The sequence below is a fragment of the Emys orbicularis genome, chromosome 23 (genome assembly GCF_028017835.1).
Source record: "Emys orbicularis isolate rEmyOrb1 chromosome 23, rEmyOrb1.hap1, whole genome shotgun sequence".
Taxonomy (NCBI): Eukaryota; Metazoa; Chordata; order Testudines; family Emydidae; genus Emys; species Emys orbicularis.
Window position 1 is genome coordinate 7,293,687 of NC_088705.1, and position 14,373 is coordinate 7,308,059.

General features: G+C 40.4%; 1 protein-coding gene across 1 annotated transcript; it reads left to right on the forward strand.

Moving 5' to 3' along the window:
* The first annotated feature begins 5,373 nt into the window (after positions 1-5,373).
* On the forward strand, positions 5,374-12,891 carry LOC135893855 (zinc finger and BTB domain-containing protein 8A-like). The gene is made up of 3 exons (XM_065421810.1): positions 5,374-6,319; positions 10,859-11,019; positions 12,559-12,891. The coding sequence occupies exons 1-3, from the start codon at positions 5,374-5,376 to the stop codon at positions 12,889-12,891; spliced, it is 1,440 nt and encodes a 479-aa protein (XP_065277882.1).
* The last annotated feature ends 1,482 nt before the right edge of the window (positions 12,892-14,373 follow it).

Genomic DNA, 14,373 nt, shown 5'->3' on the forward strand with positions numbered 1-14,373 from the left:
GTTTCACCATGTAATAGCAAATAAGGTGCAAAATTTAAAAAAAAAAAAAAAACACTAAGGCAACCTTTTATCTTGGAAGTGGGAGAACTGACATCTTATCTCCTGGTTCCATAAGCACTGAGGGCCAATAGTTCTATGTGGGACACTAGTCTCACTGTGTAGATCTAAAGCTAGGGTCTTTTCAGTGTCTGACTAAAGATACCAGCACAATATCTAGAAAATTCAGTGTGCAATAGATAAAGCAATGCTAAACAGGCAGAACTTTGGAGATTTATAACTGGACATTTCCCAAGAGTTGCTAATAGGAAAGTGGCTATGACATTTTGTCATTGGCTGCCAGGTTTCCAAGTGTATCTGACTGAGACTTTTGTGTGTGTCAAGGCGGATGAGTAAAAAAATAAATGAAACCAAAGTTAAGAATTTATGTAGACCCCCACCACCACAGCAGCAGTTTACCCTTGTTAAGGGATGGGGAACAAATCTTTAAGTGCTTTTTGTAACTTTTTTTCTACAGTGGTGCATTACTGAATGTCTTTATTGTATGTTAAATTGTATATGTACTATATATGTTTATATTGTTGTATGTAGTCCAGTTCTTTTATAGCTAAAGAACAAAACAAACATTAAATAAATATTATGCTAACAATGAGAACATAGTATGATTTTGTTCCTTTCCATAGATATGTTAGGTGTATGATTTAAGTAGATGGCTTGCTGGTGGCCCTGTGGGATTTTCTGAATCAGTGCTGTAATTTGTCACAGTGCTTTTCTTGCGGGGTATAAAGTTTCAGTGGGAATTATAATGGAAGACATAGTGAAACTATAAACATTTCTATCCATATAATTATTTGCAATTCCCATTTCAAGGAAAGTGAAATAATGACAATCTGTATCCCAAACATTCTAATAAATAGCTTAAAAGAAAATTAAGTGACAAGTTGACTTGTATTCTCCTCTAACTCCATAATCTATAGTGCTGAGAGAGCTACCCAGTCTCTGCAACTGCGAACAAGAGATGTCATTTCATTTTGAAAGTGGAAGGGACCCTCCCTGTTCACATCAAGCAAAGGAGCCTTTCGCTGGTGTCCTAAACCAAACAGCCCACTCACCTATGTCATTGTGTGCCATGATGGGCACTAGTCTAGACATTCTTACCCTCTGCCGGGGGAAGGCTTACAGAAATGGGCATGGAGGGGCGGGGGGTGTAAAATGGCCTTTAGGCATCACATTCCCTCCTGGGGAGCATGTGGGACTGAGGGTGCGAGACGAGGAAAATGCAGCCCACCCTGCAAGGCGAGCTCGAGCAGCGGAAGCTGCTGGGTTGTGCCTGCTGCAATCGGTGCGTTGCCCCTTTAATTGTGTCCCCAGCCCTCGGGCGTCTCTGTCCAACGCCCACGTCAGCAAATACCTTTTGTTTCTCTCACGTTCGGGCTTCCATCGGTAAGGGCGGCGGGACCCGCAAATTGCATTCAAGCGGCAAAGAGCCCCAGCCCAGGGCTTTGGGGATCCCGCACCCACCTCCCACTCAGCAGCCGCAGCCCGCGGAACCCAGCCGGTAAGTGGCGGCTCCGCAGCCGGGCGGACTGGGCGCTGGGGGCTGAACTGGCCCCAGCCCGGACAGCGGCTGGCTCTGCGGACCCGAAGCGGGCGGGCGGGCGCTCCCAGCCCCAGCCGCTCTCCGGAGCCGAGCTTCAGCCCCGAGCGAGCCGCGCTCGCAGGGAGACCCAAGCGGGCGCCATTTGTAGCCCGGGCGCTGCTGGAAAGGGCCGGGACCGGCAACAAAGGGCTGGTTGGGAGCGGGAGCGCGGCGGCGAGTGCGGGGCGAGAGAGGCGGCGAGGCCGCTGCGAAGGGGGAAGGAGACACGCGTGTAAAACGCAGGAAGCTGGAGGCCAGGCAGGGGCTGCTCGGGCCGCGGTGGGCGGCAGGTCCCGGGCGGAGCCGCACACGGGAGGCTGCGGACAGCGGCGCTGGAGCTCCGGAGATGGGGCAGCCCCGTCCCAAGCCGCCTGGCGCGGTGGCCTGAGCACGGGCACTGATGCTCTGTCCGCTAAGCCAGGCGGGCGGCAGCGCCTGCGCTGATCGGGGACCGCTGGCTCCGAAGTCCGAAGGTACCGGCCTTGCTCGGCGGGCGAGTCTAGCGCCGTCGGGCGTCCCTAGTCCTACCCCAGTTCCCGATGGCTGAGCAACCGATTCAGCCTGGGCGTGGGGGTGAGTGACAGCGCCCTTCCCCAATGCCGTGGGGCGGGAGCCGGGGCTGGTAGCTCGGGTGTTTCCACTGAGAGTTTGTGCTGCTGCCTCCTTGTGCGGCGTTGGTCCCCTCGGCCAGGAGGAGGCGGAGAGAGGGGCTGTTCGGCCCCGCTGCAGAGAGAACTGCGCGTTCGAGCGCTCCTGGTTCCCTCACTCAGCGTGTCCATCCCATCCTGCTCTCAACCCGCTTCCCTGTGACGGGGGAGAGACAGAGATATCCCCCGTCCACACCTCAGCGGGGTCTCACACCGGCTGAGGGAGCTGGAAGAGAGCATCTCGACTCTATTCAATTTGATAGCGCCACATCCCTTCAGTATCCGCTGACTGATGAGTATTTATTCGACTGTACTTGTATATCATGAAGATTGCTAGCAAGCTACTCGAGTCTGCTCAGAAATGTATTCTTTGCTCATATGTAAATGTAATACATCTAGCTTCTCTCTAATAAATTCATTGTTCATTTCTTACACAGAAAGGCAAGAAGGCTGAATGGGATTTTTAAAAAGTCAGTAATAACAGGTATGTGTTTCAGACTTTGAAAGGTGCTTTCCAGACACAATAAAGTATGCCATCTAGTCTCTTCTGATTTGAAATTCGTTTTTAAGGAGTCTGATACAAATATTACTGACATCTGGACAAATCCAAGGTTTTAGTTCAAGCAGTAGCCTAAGGATAAAGAGGTTATAGCATCATCAGTGCAGTCTTATATCCACTTCAGGACAAAGACCTCATCATTTTGTTGCCAAACATTTCTGTTTCCAGCCACCAGTGAACATCACCACACATGTTTAGCAAAAGCTAGCATTATGTTTCTCCATTTTCACGTAAGGAATCCATGTTGCACCTGCCATGCATTGATATTCATTTGGTTGTAATAGTAGTTCATCTTCCTGTTGTGTGGGGCTGGGTAGGGGGTTGCTTATTTTCCTTTTGTGACATGATTAAAAATCATTGTCACTTTAGGTTCTTAAGTCTTCCAGATATTCTTATTGGTTTTCTTTTTTGTCTGTGTTCACTTCTATATCATAGTAAGAATAAAATATTTTTCTTGATTTAATATGACTGTTCAAAAATAAAATTATTTGAAACTTTAACCATGAATATCTGCTTTTTATGTCTCTTTAGGTTTAAAATAGAAATGTTGATATGGAGAGTGTTCTTCACCTAGCTTCCATTTAACAGTTACATGGAAGTAAAAAAATCTATACTTTCTCTTTTGCATGCCTCATTGAGAGAAGAGTACAGTAGTCAGGAGAATACTTGTAAGTCTAAAGAAGAACCATTCACATCACCAGCATCCCATATAATATATAGTACTATATAGTCTAGTCACTTACTATATGACCATCACAGTTCTCTGCACTGGAGATGCAGATTCATCTTTTCTGGTCTGACTCTAATTCTCTGGATTAGTAGAGAATGGCACTGTGGAAAGAAAAAGGACCATTTAGACTCTGTCAGAAATGTGGAGAGCACACTACTTTATCCAGTGGGTGGGTGCGGGGGGGGGGGGGGGAGGAGATGAAGATTCTTGCAGCTTACTATATAGTGCATGTACAGTAAAACAGTAATCTGACGTACTGATTTAATTTCCTGATCATTGATGTCTTCTGAACATGCATTGTGAGATTTAAAATACATTTCTGAACTGTGAAAATCATGTTCATAGTGTGTCTTGTATCACTTAGTTTTGATGATAGTTTGTGATGACTGTCATTAATACACTGCTGTTGAATTTCACTCTATTTTTAAGAGCAATAAACTCTAGATTTTTTTCAAACACTACTTCATAAAACTTCCAGTCATTTAAATTTTATTCCCAATATGCTGCGGAACCTACAAATATATATATAGTACCCCCAAACTGTATTATTCCATCATAGGGTCTCCTGGCTTTTATATTTTTAAGGGATAATTTCATATCTGTTCACTAAAAATATTGGTGTGGGGCAATCAGAGTAATCCAGTAGTTGACCATTCAATATATGTGTTGGATTTACATCACCTATATCTTGCTTTATGGACTGGTAGGACTGCAGAATTTGCCAGCTCCTGGTGAGAGAGCACCTTTCATTGTTCTGCTGTGATCTTTGTGTAACTAAGGAGCAATGTTGAAAGATTCTAAAGCCAGTCCTATATCCAGCCCTTTTTGCCAAAGAAGGTAGCTCTGACATGAGCTCTTGAGGGAATGGGTAGTGGAGAGAAAATTCTGGTGGTAAGGACATAGTAGACTGCTGCTTATATTTTCTTTCAATAGAAATTGATATTAGATTACCAAAAATGGGATAGTGCTTTTAAAATATTCTATTTCAAAATAATGGTGTTAATTTCAGTGGCTAAATGCTGACAGTTTTATGTTCCAGCATCACCCACTCTTTATAAAAGACTGTTCACTTTGGACACTTCTAAAAAATATTACTCAACTAGATTTTTTTTGTCACTTCTTAGGCAACAAAGTTGAGAAATTACTATTTGTGTATTAAAAATTACATGTATGTAGCACCATTCATCCCACAGGAATCTATAAGACCTTTCCAAATTATATATTCAGGAATAACTTAACCCACTGGTAAGTGTTACACAGCAGCTTTTAACAATACACATCAATAATGCATGACAATTTAGAATAGGAATTGAGCAATAAAATTATCCACTGAAAATGGAGGGTGACTTTAGGAAGGCAGAATGTAAATATCCCAGTGGGAATTTGGCATGACTTTACAGGGTAGGACCACTTAACTCCTACACAAAATGGAATATTAGTGATCACAAGTGGTCAGGTTCTTCTCTGAAAGGCAACACCTTCCACTGAGAGTCCCATAGCATCAAGCTAGTGCATGGTTTCATTATTGGTTTTGAAAAAAGATTACCACTTACTGAAATTACAACATCACTTGTGGCAGTACCTGGATTTTCCCCAGTTTCTTAACCAAGTACTGACAAAACCCAACCCTGCTTAGTTTGTGAAATCTGCCAAGATCACATCGTGAGGTGGAATGACTACTGGAATACCCACAGAGGTAAAATCTTTGCTCCGCCAATCAGATTACTTCTTTCAGCTTGCACATTTTATAAATATAATTTTCAATTTTTTTTAGAGTAGTTCTTGTTTGCCCTTCTCTGGAATGGATATTTCTTCTCATCAATCTCGCCTCCTACAGCAACTGAATGAGCAGCGCAGGCAAGACTTATTCTGTGACTGCAGTATCCTGGTTGAGGGGAAGGTCTTCAAAGCACATCGCAATGTGCTGTTTGCCAGTAGTGGTTATTTTAAAATGCTCCTTTCTCAGAGCTCAAAAGACATGAGTCAGCCAACAACTGCTACCTTTCACATGTTCTCCCCTGATACTTTTATGGTCATTCTGGACTTTGTGTATTCAGGCAAGTTATCTCTTACTGGTCAAAATGTGATTGAGGTAATGTCAGCTGCCAGCTACCTGCAGATGACAGATATCATTAGTGTTTGTAAGACTTTCATTAAATCTTCACTGGACATCAGTGAGAAGGAGAAGGATCGCTACTTCAGTCTTTCAGAAAAAGATCTGAACAGTAATGGAACTGAGAGTCCATGCTTATATAGCACAGAATGGAGAGTAGAAAGCAGTCCCCCGCATTCTCAAATGGACTCTGATGTAGGGGTATCTATGGTGGGTGGAAATTCCTGGAGTAATTGCACCTACTACTCAGCTTCACAAAGGAACACCCAACAATCTCACTTGACCAAACAGACTCAAAGACGGCATTCCTTTAAAAAACGTATCAGGCATCTTGGATTGCCACAGTCCACTGACGTCCCCCATTGTAAATCAAGGAAACTTGGAGATAGAGCTTCAGAACCTACTAGCCACATTTCTCAATCTGAAGAGCAAACTCAGCTTGATACAGAAGTTGACTTTGCCCATGCTGGGTATCAACATGGTCTGAGATCAGAGGTGTTGCCAAGGAGCTTGCTAGAGACCCAGCAGGAGCATGAATCATCTAGATCAGCCAACAAGTCTAAATCATCAAAAGCAGATGAGCTATATGCAAATATGCCCACAATTTTAGGTGTTATGGGGAGTTGGATTGAAGGTAAGAGTGAACTAAACATTTATTCCTTCACTATTAGAGGTTCTTAAATGTTTTTTTCTGCTGAATTTTTGGCCCAGAAATTGATTGAACATTTAACTCAATAAAAATGATCAGCTCTAGAAACTGAAAAATTAGTTACAGTAATGCACTACAGTGAAATCTGGAATCACCTTTTTAACTAATGCCCGATAGTAACTCCATGGTTATATTTTTAGATTGCAAATCATTCAGACATTCCCATATTGATAAGTCATTGTAATGACTTTGAATTCCTGATAAATGAGGCTCCAGTAAAATAATTAAAGTTACATTTTATATTGTTGCTATGAACAGACTTTTATTTATTTGTCCATATTAATTTATAAACTCTGTCAGGCTCATTTTAAAAATTGCTATGAATCGTCATGTGATAATTCTTACAGTAGCAGCAGCCAGTCAGTTTCATCCTAAATTTCTCATTCTAGGAAGACATTATTTACTTTGTTTCTTGGATTCCCTTTTAAGGAAGTACTGTTGCCTCACTGAAAACTTTAAAAATAAGTTCCCTATAGTAAGGATTATTCTAATAACAGTGTCCTGCATTTGTTACTTCTAAGTACAGATGAGACAGACCTTTACCAATGCTGAATGCCATGATTGGTTAGCAGTGCTAACGGGTGCTGGCACTAGGGTGCTGCACCCCCATTGCTTGAAGTGGTTTCAGACATATATAGGGTTTACAATTTTGTTCAATGGCTTTCAGCATACCTATTACTAAAATTGTTCCAATGCCACTGAGTGCTAATACCGACTTTTACAGGAAGAGTTGTAAAATGATGGACTACTACACGGAACAGCCTCTAACAGAAAGTTGATCCTAGCAGAAGACCAAACATCTAGTTGATAATAATGAGTGAAAGAGTGCATTGTGTTAAATGTAGCTGATATGTGTCTTTGACTAGACTAGAATGTAAACTGGCCACTAATTAGTTTAGAGAGTCTTCAAACTTGTAGGTTCTCTCAGGTATGCTGTAAAGATAGGTGAAAAAATACATAGCACTCCTTCAGGAAAGAATATTTCATGTTGTTGATCTTAATTCCTTAACAGGATTCTGCAAATGTATAGTTGCCATGGGCAAAATGCACATTTCAATTGTTATCAATGCATGTACAAATATGTTATTATATTTGTACAATGCATGTACAAATATGTTATTTTCTGCTTTTCTTACAAGCAGAAAAACAACTGTACCAGATAGTGCAAAAAACTGTTTTGATTCTTTACTGTTTAGAGATATAGGCTCTTTTTGATTTCTTAATTAGACAAGATTTCCTTCTAATTGTTTGAATTTAAGGGGAAATTAATAATTGTTTTCAACAAATCATCCAGTTTTAGCAATTAAGGGTGGACTGATCCTCCAATCTACATTGTCATATCTCAGTGGATGACTGGTGCACTTCACTGACCTTGGGTTCAATAATAAAAATGAATTTAATCAATTTTTTAAAATGATAAAGTACACTATATATTTAAAAAAAATCTCACATAACTTTCCCTTTGGGGAGAGAAAGGGAGAATGAAAGAACCATCCATGATAGATGCTAGTCACATCACTTAATGAGCTACCAGAAAGCACATACACCACAGTGATGTGTGGGATATAAGAGCCTGTATAGGTTGGAGCTGCTACTTTAAAGGCATAACGTTCTGTTCTACAACTAACTGAGCACGTAATTACAGGAAAGGCAGTCTTAATAAGGAGATCAAGCTACTGTACCTTCGGTTAGAGTTTGTAATACCATATCTAACTTCCAGGTGCTAAAACTTGTCAAGTCCTAGGTTTTTATAGCTTTTGCTGCTTTCAAAAAGGGAATGCCATCAAGTTGCAACAACCTATGCCCTACTTATAAACTGTTCATTTGACAGCCAATTAATACATTTGAAAAGATTATACATAATGATGTCTTGATGACTCCTTGCAAAGGTCATTCCTTTGTCTTTATATATTTTCAGGATTTTTTCCTATTATGTAGCATGAATTTTCTTTTGATAAGAAATTAAGGGGGTGGACACACAACTCCAGGTAGACCTTCTGTATACATCCAAAATTTAAAAAACAATATATTTAATAAGATCTTGGTGTCTTCTTTGGCACTTCATTCCCCTGTGTATGTGACCTCTTTTGCTAGGCACTGCCTCCTAGAAATTGACCAAACCCTTTGCAATGAGAAAGGGTTCAGTCATACTTTTCTGTTGCACATATGCATCAGGCTGTCGTATGACTGATATATTCTAAATCCGAAGTTCTCAAACTGGGGGGCCGCGCCCCCCTTGGGGGGGACAAGGAATATATTCTGGAGGGGCATGAGAAGCCGCTCTGCCTTCAGAGCTGGGTGGCTGGAGAGCAGCAGCTGCTGGTGGGGCACCCAGCTCCAAAAGCAACACTGTCGCCAGCAGCAGCGCAGAAGTAAGGGTGGCAAGCTGCTGGCCAGGTTCTCAGTTCTGAAGGCAGTGCCACTGCCAGCAGCAGCAGAGAAATAAGGGTGTCAATGTCATGCCACCCTTCCTCAATAACATCCTCTTCTGCTGTAATGCAATCTGTATGGTGTACTGAACTTTCACAGTAGACAGAGCTCCAGAGAGAATGGCACTAGCAAACGGTCTCTGATTTGATGGGCAAACTCAGGAAAGTGGTACAAAACTAAAACTAACTTGGCTGCAGAATAAAATGGGTTTACGTTTTTTTGTAATGCAAAGTTAGCAGCCATTTCACTGTTGCTCACGAAAAAACTAAAAGGGAAATATGTGTGTTATTGAATATGCCTGGCAATGCTGTAGTTTGAATTAATCTCCTGGTAAGCAGAGAACAAGCTGTATAGAACTTCTCAAATAGGATAGGAATTGACCCGTTCCTTCTCTGTCCCACCTGCTAGCAGGAAGGTAAGTACATTTTTCAAAGTTTTCCATGAACAGTCCACAGTTCATTTAAAAAAATCAAAAAGGTAATAGTCCTTTCCTGTTCATTTATTCTCTCATGCTTCTTTGGTATGTAGACTACTAAAGCAAGATTTGCCACTTAATCTCCTTGAGCTGGTAGGGACTGGCAGTATTGCAGAAGCAGCGTGTTCAGCCTCGGGGGAGGAAGTGCTTATTATGTTGCTGTGCCACTACCCTCATGGTTGACACAGTAGTGTCTGACTCAAGAGAAAAATCTTTCAGCTTTAGTTAGTTACAGGGTCATCTTAGTCAGAACCTGCATCAGATGCATGACGGTGCCTCAGTTTCCTCTCTTCTGTGCCTCTGGGATAACCATGCAAATAGAATTTCAAAACAAAATCTCCCTTCTGTGGTCTGGTTTATTAATATACGAGTTGAATTCCAATATTTGCAGTGGAAAGCCTTTCCGATCCACACCTCATCCTCTGACTTCTACAGCCCTCCCACTGAGGTCTGTGAGTAGTTATTCCATTTTAACCAGGTTCTTGACAGCCTTTCTGCCAGGGTCTGTGAAAAGTTATTTCAGTCTTTCTTGGCTGCTGGGATCCACAATATTTCTAAGCAGTCCTTGCCCCACTCAGGCTCCCTCCCCAGTCCCTTGGCAGTGACGGCTTAATAGCCATTCTTCTTCCAGTGTGCCAGTGAAGAAACTCCCTGATCCACCATCCAGATCTCTTTCAGACTCTTCTGCCAAAAGACCTTGCTGTCCTCCTAGTCACATATCTCTATACTACCAAAGGGACTGAAGCCCTGCAACAAATGTGCTGGTGCAAGCTAGCCCTTAATGGCCCACCATGATGCTACACTTGGCTACAGAAGGTTGCCATGAGGTAGGTCTTGAGGTGAATTAAGGGATGGATGGCAGCAGGGAAGTCCTATACTGAAGATTGAGGGACAGAGTTTCATAATTAAAGTATTTCAGATAAGACAAAAACTGTCATTATCTTACTGGATTTCTTTTTCTATCATTTACAATCCCCAAGACTTTTCTGTGTAAACAGAAGCTATTTTTTATCTATTTTATTCTGTTTGCTTGATTCATTTACTGTTGTCACTATCTAGTGTTCATGATATGACAGTTGCTTCTAGAATCTATAGTAACAAAATCCAATGTCAGAAACCTTGGATTGTGTCAACACTACTGTACACAATACAGCAGGAGAGTAAGGCTGTTTAGAAAAAAGACTTTTTGTGTACAAATATGCTGGTAAAACATGGTGGGGAAATATCCCAGATTGGTACGTGACCAGTTAATAAGGGTTTTGATAAAATATATTATCTAAAGGTATGCAAGTAAGGCTGTGATTCTTTCATGCTGGGGGTAGTCATGTTAGAAATTCAGTGTTGAGTGGAAATATCTGCAATTATTTCAGTTTAAAAAAAAGTTGTTAGATCTCCTCCTGCTGTTCATAATCAAAATATCATTTATACATCAGAAAATCTGATAAATTTGGTAAGTCTGATACACTTCATTTGGGTTTGGAACGTTAGTCATTGCTTTTTTCCCCACTACTAAAAAGAGCATGAAACTTTTAGAAATTAACAGGACTGTTTTGTAACAGATGATGTGAGGTTCAAGTGCCCATTTTGTACCCATATGGTGAAGCGGAAAGCAGACCTAAAGCGTCACCTTCGTTGTCATACAGGGGAGCGACCCTATCCATGTGAGGCATGTGGTAAAAGATTCACAAGGCTAGAGCATCTGCGTAGCCATTTTCGAACAGTATGTATATTTTTTAACATATAACAGATTTTTTTAAAATGTGTGTAGCATAAACCTGCCAGTCACTTCTGTAAAGAATCAATTGGGTGAACTTTAGACTATTTGCTTCTGAACATTTCTAAATAAACCATTTTGTTGTGATTATTGCTTGGATTTGAAGAACAACTCTGATTATTAAGATGAGCATGGTACTTGTGTCTTCAGAATACAAAGGTCAATTATTGTACATTATTCAAACACTGAAAAAGAATATATTGAATAACTAATGCTCAAATTAAATGTTTTCCTGTTCCAGTCTGGTATTTTAAAAGGTTTCCCAATGTTTATCTTTTCTCCCTCTTGCAAAATGTTATGTCCCTGAAATGACCCAGTTTGTGGGTAAACTCCTTTTAAGCTTTTCTGCATCATTCTGACAAAACACCTCAGTCCTGACCTGTGGAAATCCTGTTATTACAGTTCTCTGTCTCTTTTGAAGAAAGACTGCTAATTGTTCACAACTGTGAAGTTGTTTGTGAAGTGGACATTTTATTTTTTATAGGGATTATGATGAGACTACCAACCGAAACAAGATTTGATTCCTAGTTTTCATAGGGAAAAAAAAGCACGGAATGTTGTTGACCAGCTCCCATCTCTTTCCAGTGATTTTTGCATTGTCTCCCACCTGAATCACATGGTTCTAGTAACAGCCTTTCATCTCTACACTAGTTCACATCTATCTCATTTTGATAGTGACCAAGAGACATAACATTCCAAAGCTGTTTGGTGATCTATGATGAAATGAAGTGATTGTCTCAGTACTGTTCACAAAAATCAACACCAACATTTGTACTAATTGATAATCTTGCTGGAAGTCCCAGCATAGAGACTGTGGACTGAATAGGTATGGAAACTGAGTTACTTTTTCAGTCTCAGAGAGTCTCTCCTGGCCAGACTCAAGACCTTTTATTACTGGATTGTCTAACCTTACAGAAGAGTTAGATGACATAGCAACAGAAATTCCTATCTGCCTGACCCCACTTCTACACCACAGCTTCTGTTGTTACTAAAACTGGTGTAACTCACCAGTGGTGAAGTAGAGTAGAGCCCTGCATGGATACAAATTATTTGTATCCAAGTAGGGCTCTAATTATGAGTCCTAATTTACCTAGTGTAGACCAAGCTATTGGCAAGATGAGTAGTACTGGGAAATTTGTGCCATTTCTGTTTTTGGATTAATAGAGGACTTAATCAATAGTGCTGACAATCTAGCATTTTTTCAGAAGCTCTACATCCTATTAGAACTTTCAGCAGATATCTCTCTCAACTTAGATGTGGATAGAGTACTGATTATACTGTGCAATTGATATTCTTCTCAAAGATTCTTCCCTGAATATGTAACAGATTTATTAAAGTACATGCTGTAGTTTCAGTCTCTCCTTATGAAAGGAAACTGGTCCTATTACATCACAGAATTGTTAAAATTAAGGTATAGAATCTGAAAAATAACTTGTATTTTTGTGCTGCTTTTGGATAATATTTTTTATAAATTTAAATTTTCAGATTCATCAGGCTTGTAAGCCAATATGCAGAAAGTGTAAGCGCCACGTGACTGACATGACAGGGCAAGTGGTGCAAGAAGGAACAAGGCGCTACAGACTGTGTAATGAATGTCTGGTTGAAGCTGGTATAGAAAGCATTCCTATTGACTTGGAGGCTGAACAATCACTTGGGTTTTCACCAGAAGAAGAGGACAAGGATTCTAGGTGGCACTTTGGTGAAGAACACAGAACTAAAGAAGTTGTGGAGGATGACTCTGCTGGCTTAGTCATCCAGGAAGTTGATGATAGTGAAGATGAGGCTGAGAAAAAGGAAGTAAAGCCAAATATTAGTTAGTTGTTAATTAATTGAGAACTAGTAAATCTCACCATTACATTAACTTCTTGTGTCTTGCCCATATCCCCAGACTCTGGTTAACAAGCAAAGTTCTGTCATTATGACTGTGATACGGTCTTATTTGCATGCTTTGTATTCATCAAGACACCAAGATCTGTGACATTGGAAAGAATCCCAAGACAGAATGATGAACAATTCACCTTTGAACGACTACAGGGATGAATAACTTTTTAATTAAAATATTCCTTAAAGACTTTTAAATGAAGGAAAAAACATTACATTCTCACCAATACTTGCTCTCTCTTTAAGAAACATTACACCATTTTAAAAAGCAATCATTTTTGCACAAGTTCTAAGTTACTCTTGTTCATAGGATGCATTTTTCATCCAGCAAAATAGAATGAGAATTAAAATATTCTGCCACCGTGAAGCAGAAAGGGTATTGTGTCACTCAAAGTGCTCTGTAGCCAAGGGCTCCATTAAACTTTTCTTATGCTTTGTATTTTGAAAGAATCTCAGTATAAGCATATGGTACATTTATTTTCTTATTTTGAAAAAATCTGTTACAACTCATTCATCAAATTTATCTTTCAAATAAATGAATGTATGTTAGTCTTCCTTATTACAACAATTTGTGTTTGTATATTAGCTGCAGAACTTTTCTTTAGCAAATATCACATAACATTTAAAGAAAAAATATACTGTATTTGAGTTCTTGGATTTTCAAGACAAATATATTTTCCATAAGGCAGAGCTCTTTTAACTTTTTCTAGTGTTAATTCTACTTTTATGATACCTAAGTGAAACCAAGAAAGACATTGTAAAATGTATGCTAATAATTTTTATATTAGCAGCTAACTGAAGAGAAGGAGATTTTAATCTCCTTTTTCTAGAGCCAGTTTACAAGGTAAGACTATCTGTCTGGCCTCTGAGCTCCTCCTCCTCATATTGTTGCAAATAGTTCCACCCCCCCAGAGCTCTTCCTACCAATCAATCCTCTCTGGCTCCCAACTCCAGGAGAAACTTTCTTAGCCTGAAACACTAACTCAAAAACTGAGAAATATGAGACCTAGCACTAAATAAAACAACTATACAAACTAATACCTACGTGGTCTCCTTTGCAGAAAATGTATGTACAAAGTAAGAACAAAAATCTCCCTGTCTGCAAGAAGTCCAACAGTCCAGAATGTGGGCTATTCCTAGCAGTATCCCAGGTGAAACCCTTGGCAGGTTTACTGAAATAGGAGATCTAGGATAGTTGTCTTAATCTACAATCCCGGGTACTCTGCATTCAAAAGGTACAGAGCTAACATCTATTCTGTAATGTTGAGTTAAAGTGTGGATTGATCACCAGGGTCCTGTCTGACATTAGTGCCAGGGAAAAAGTAGTCATGCTTTAAGGAGACTGGAACCTTACACCCAGAGAGCAAAAGTATTCCCAGAAATCTTCCTGAATATTCCAATCAGGCACACAAGCACTAG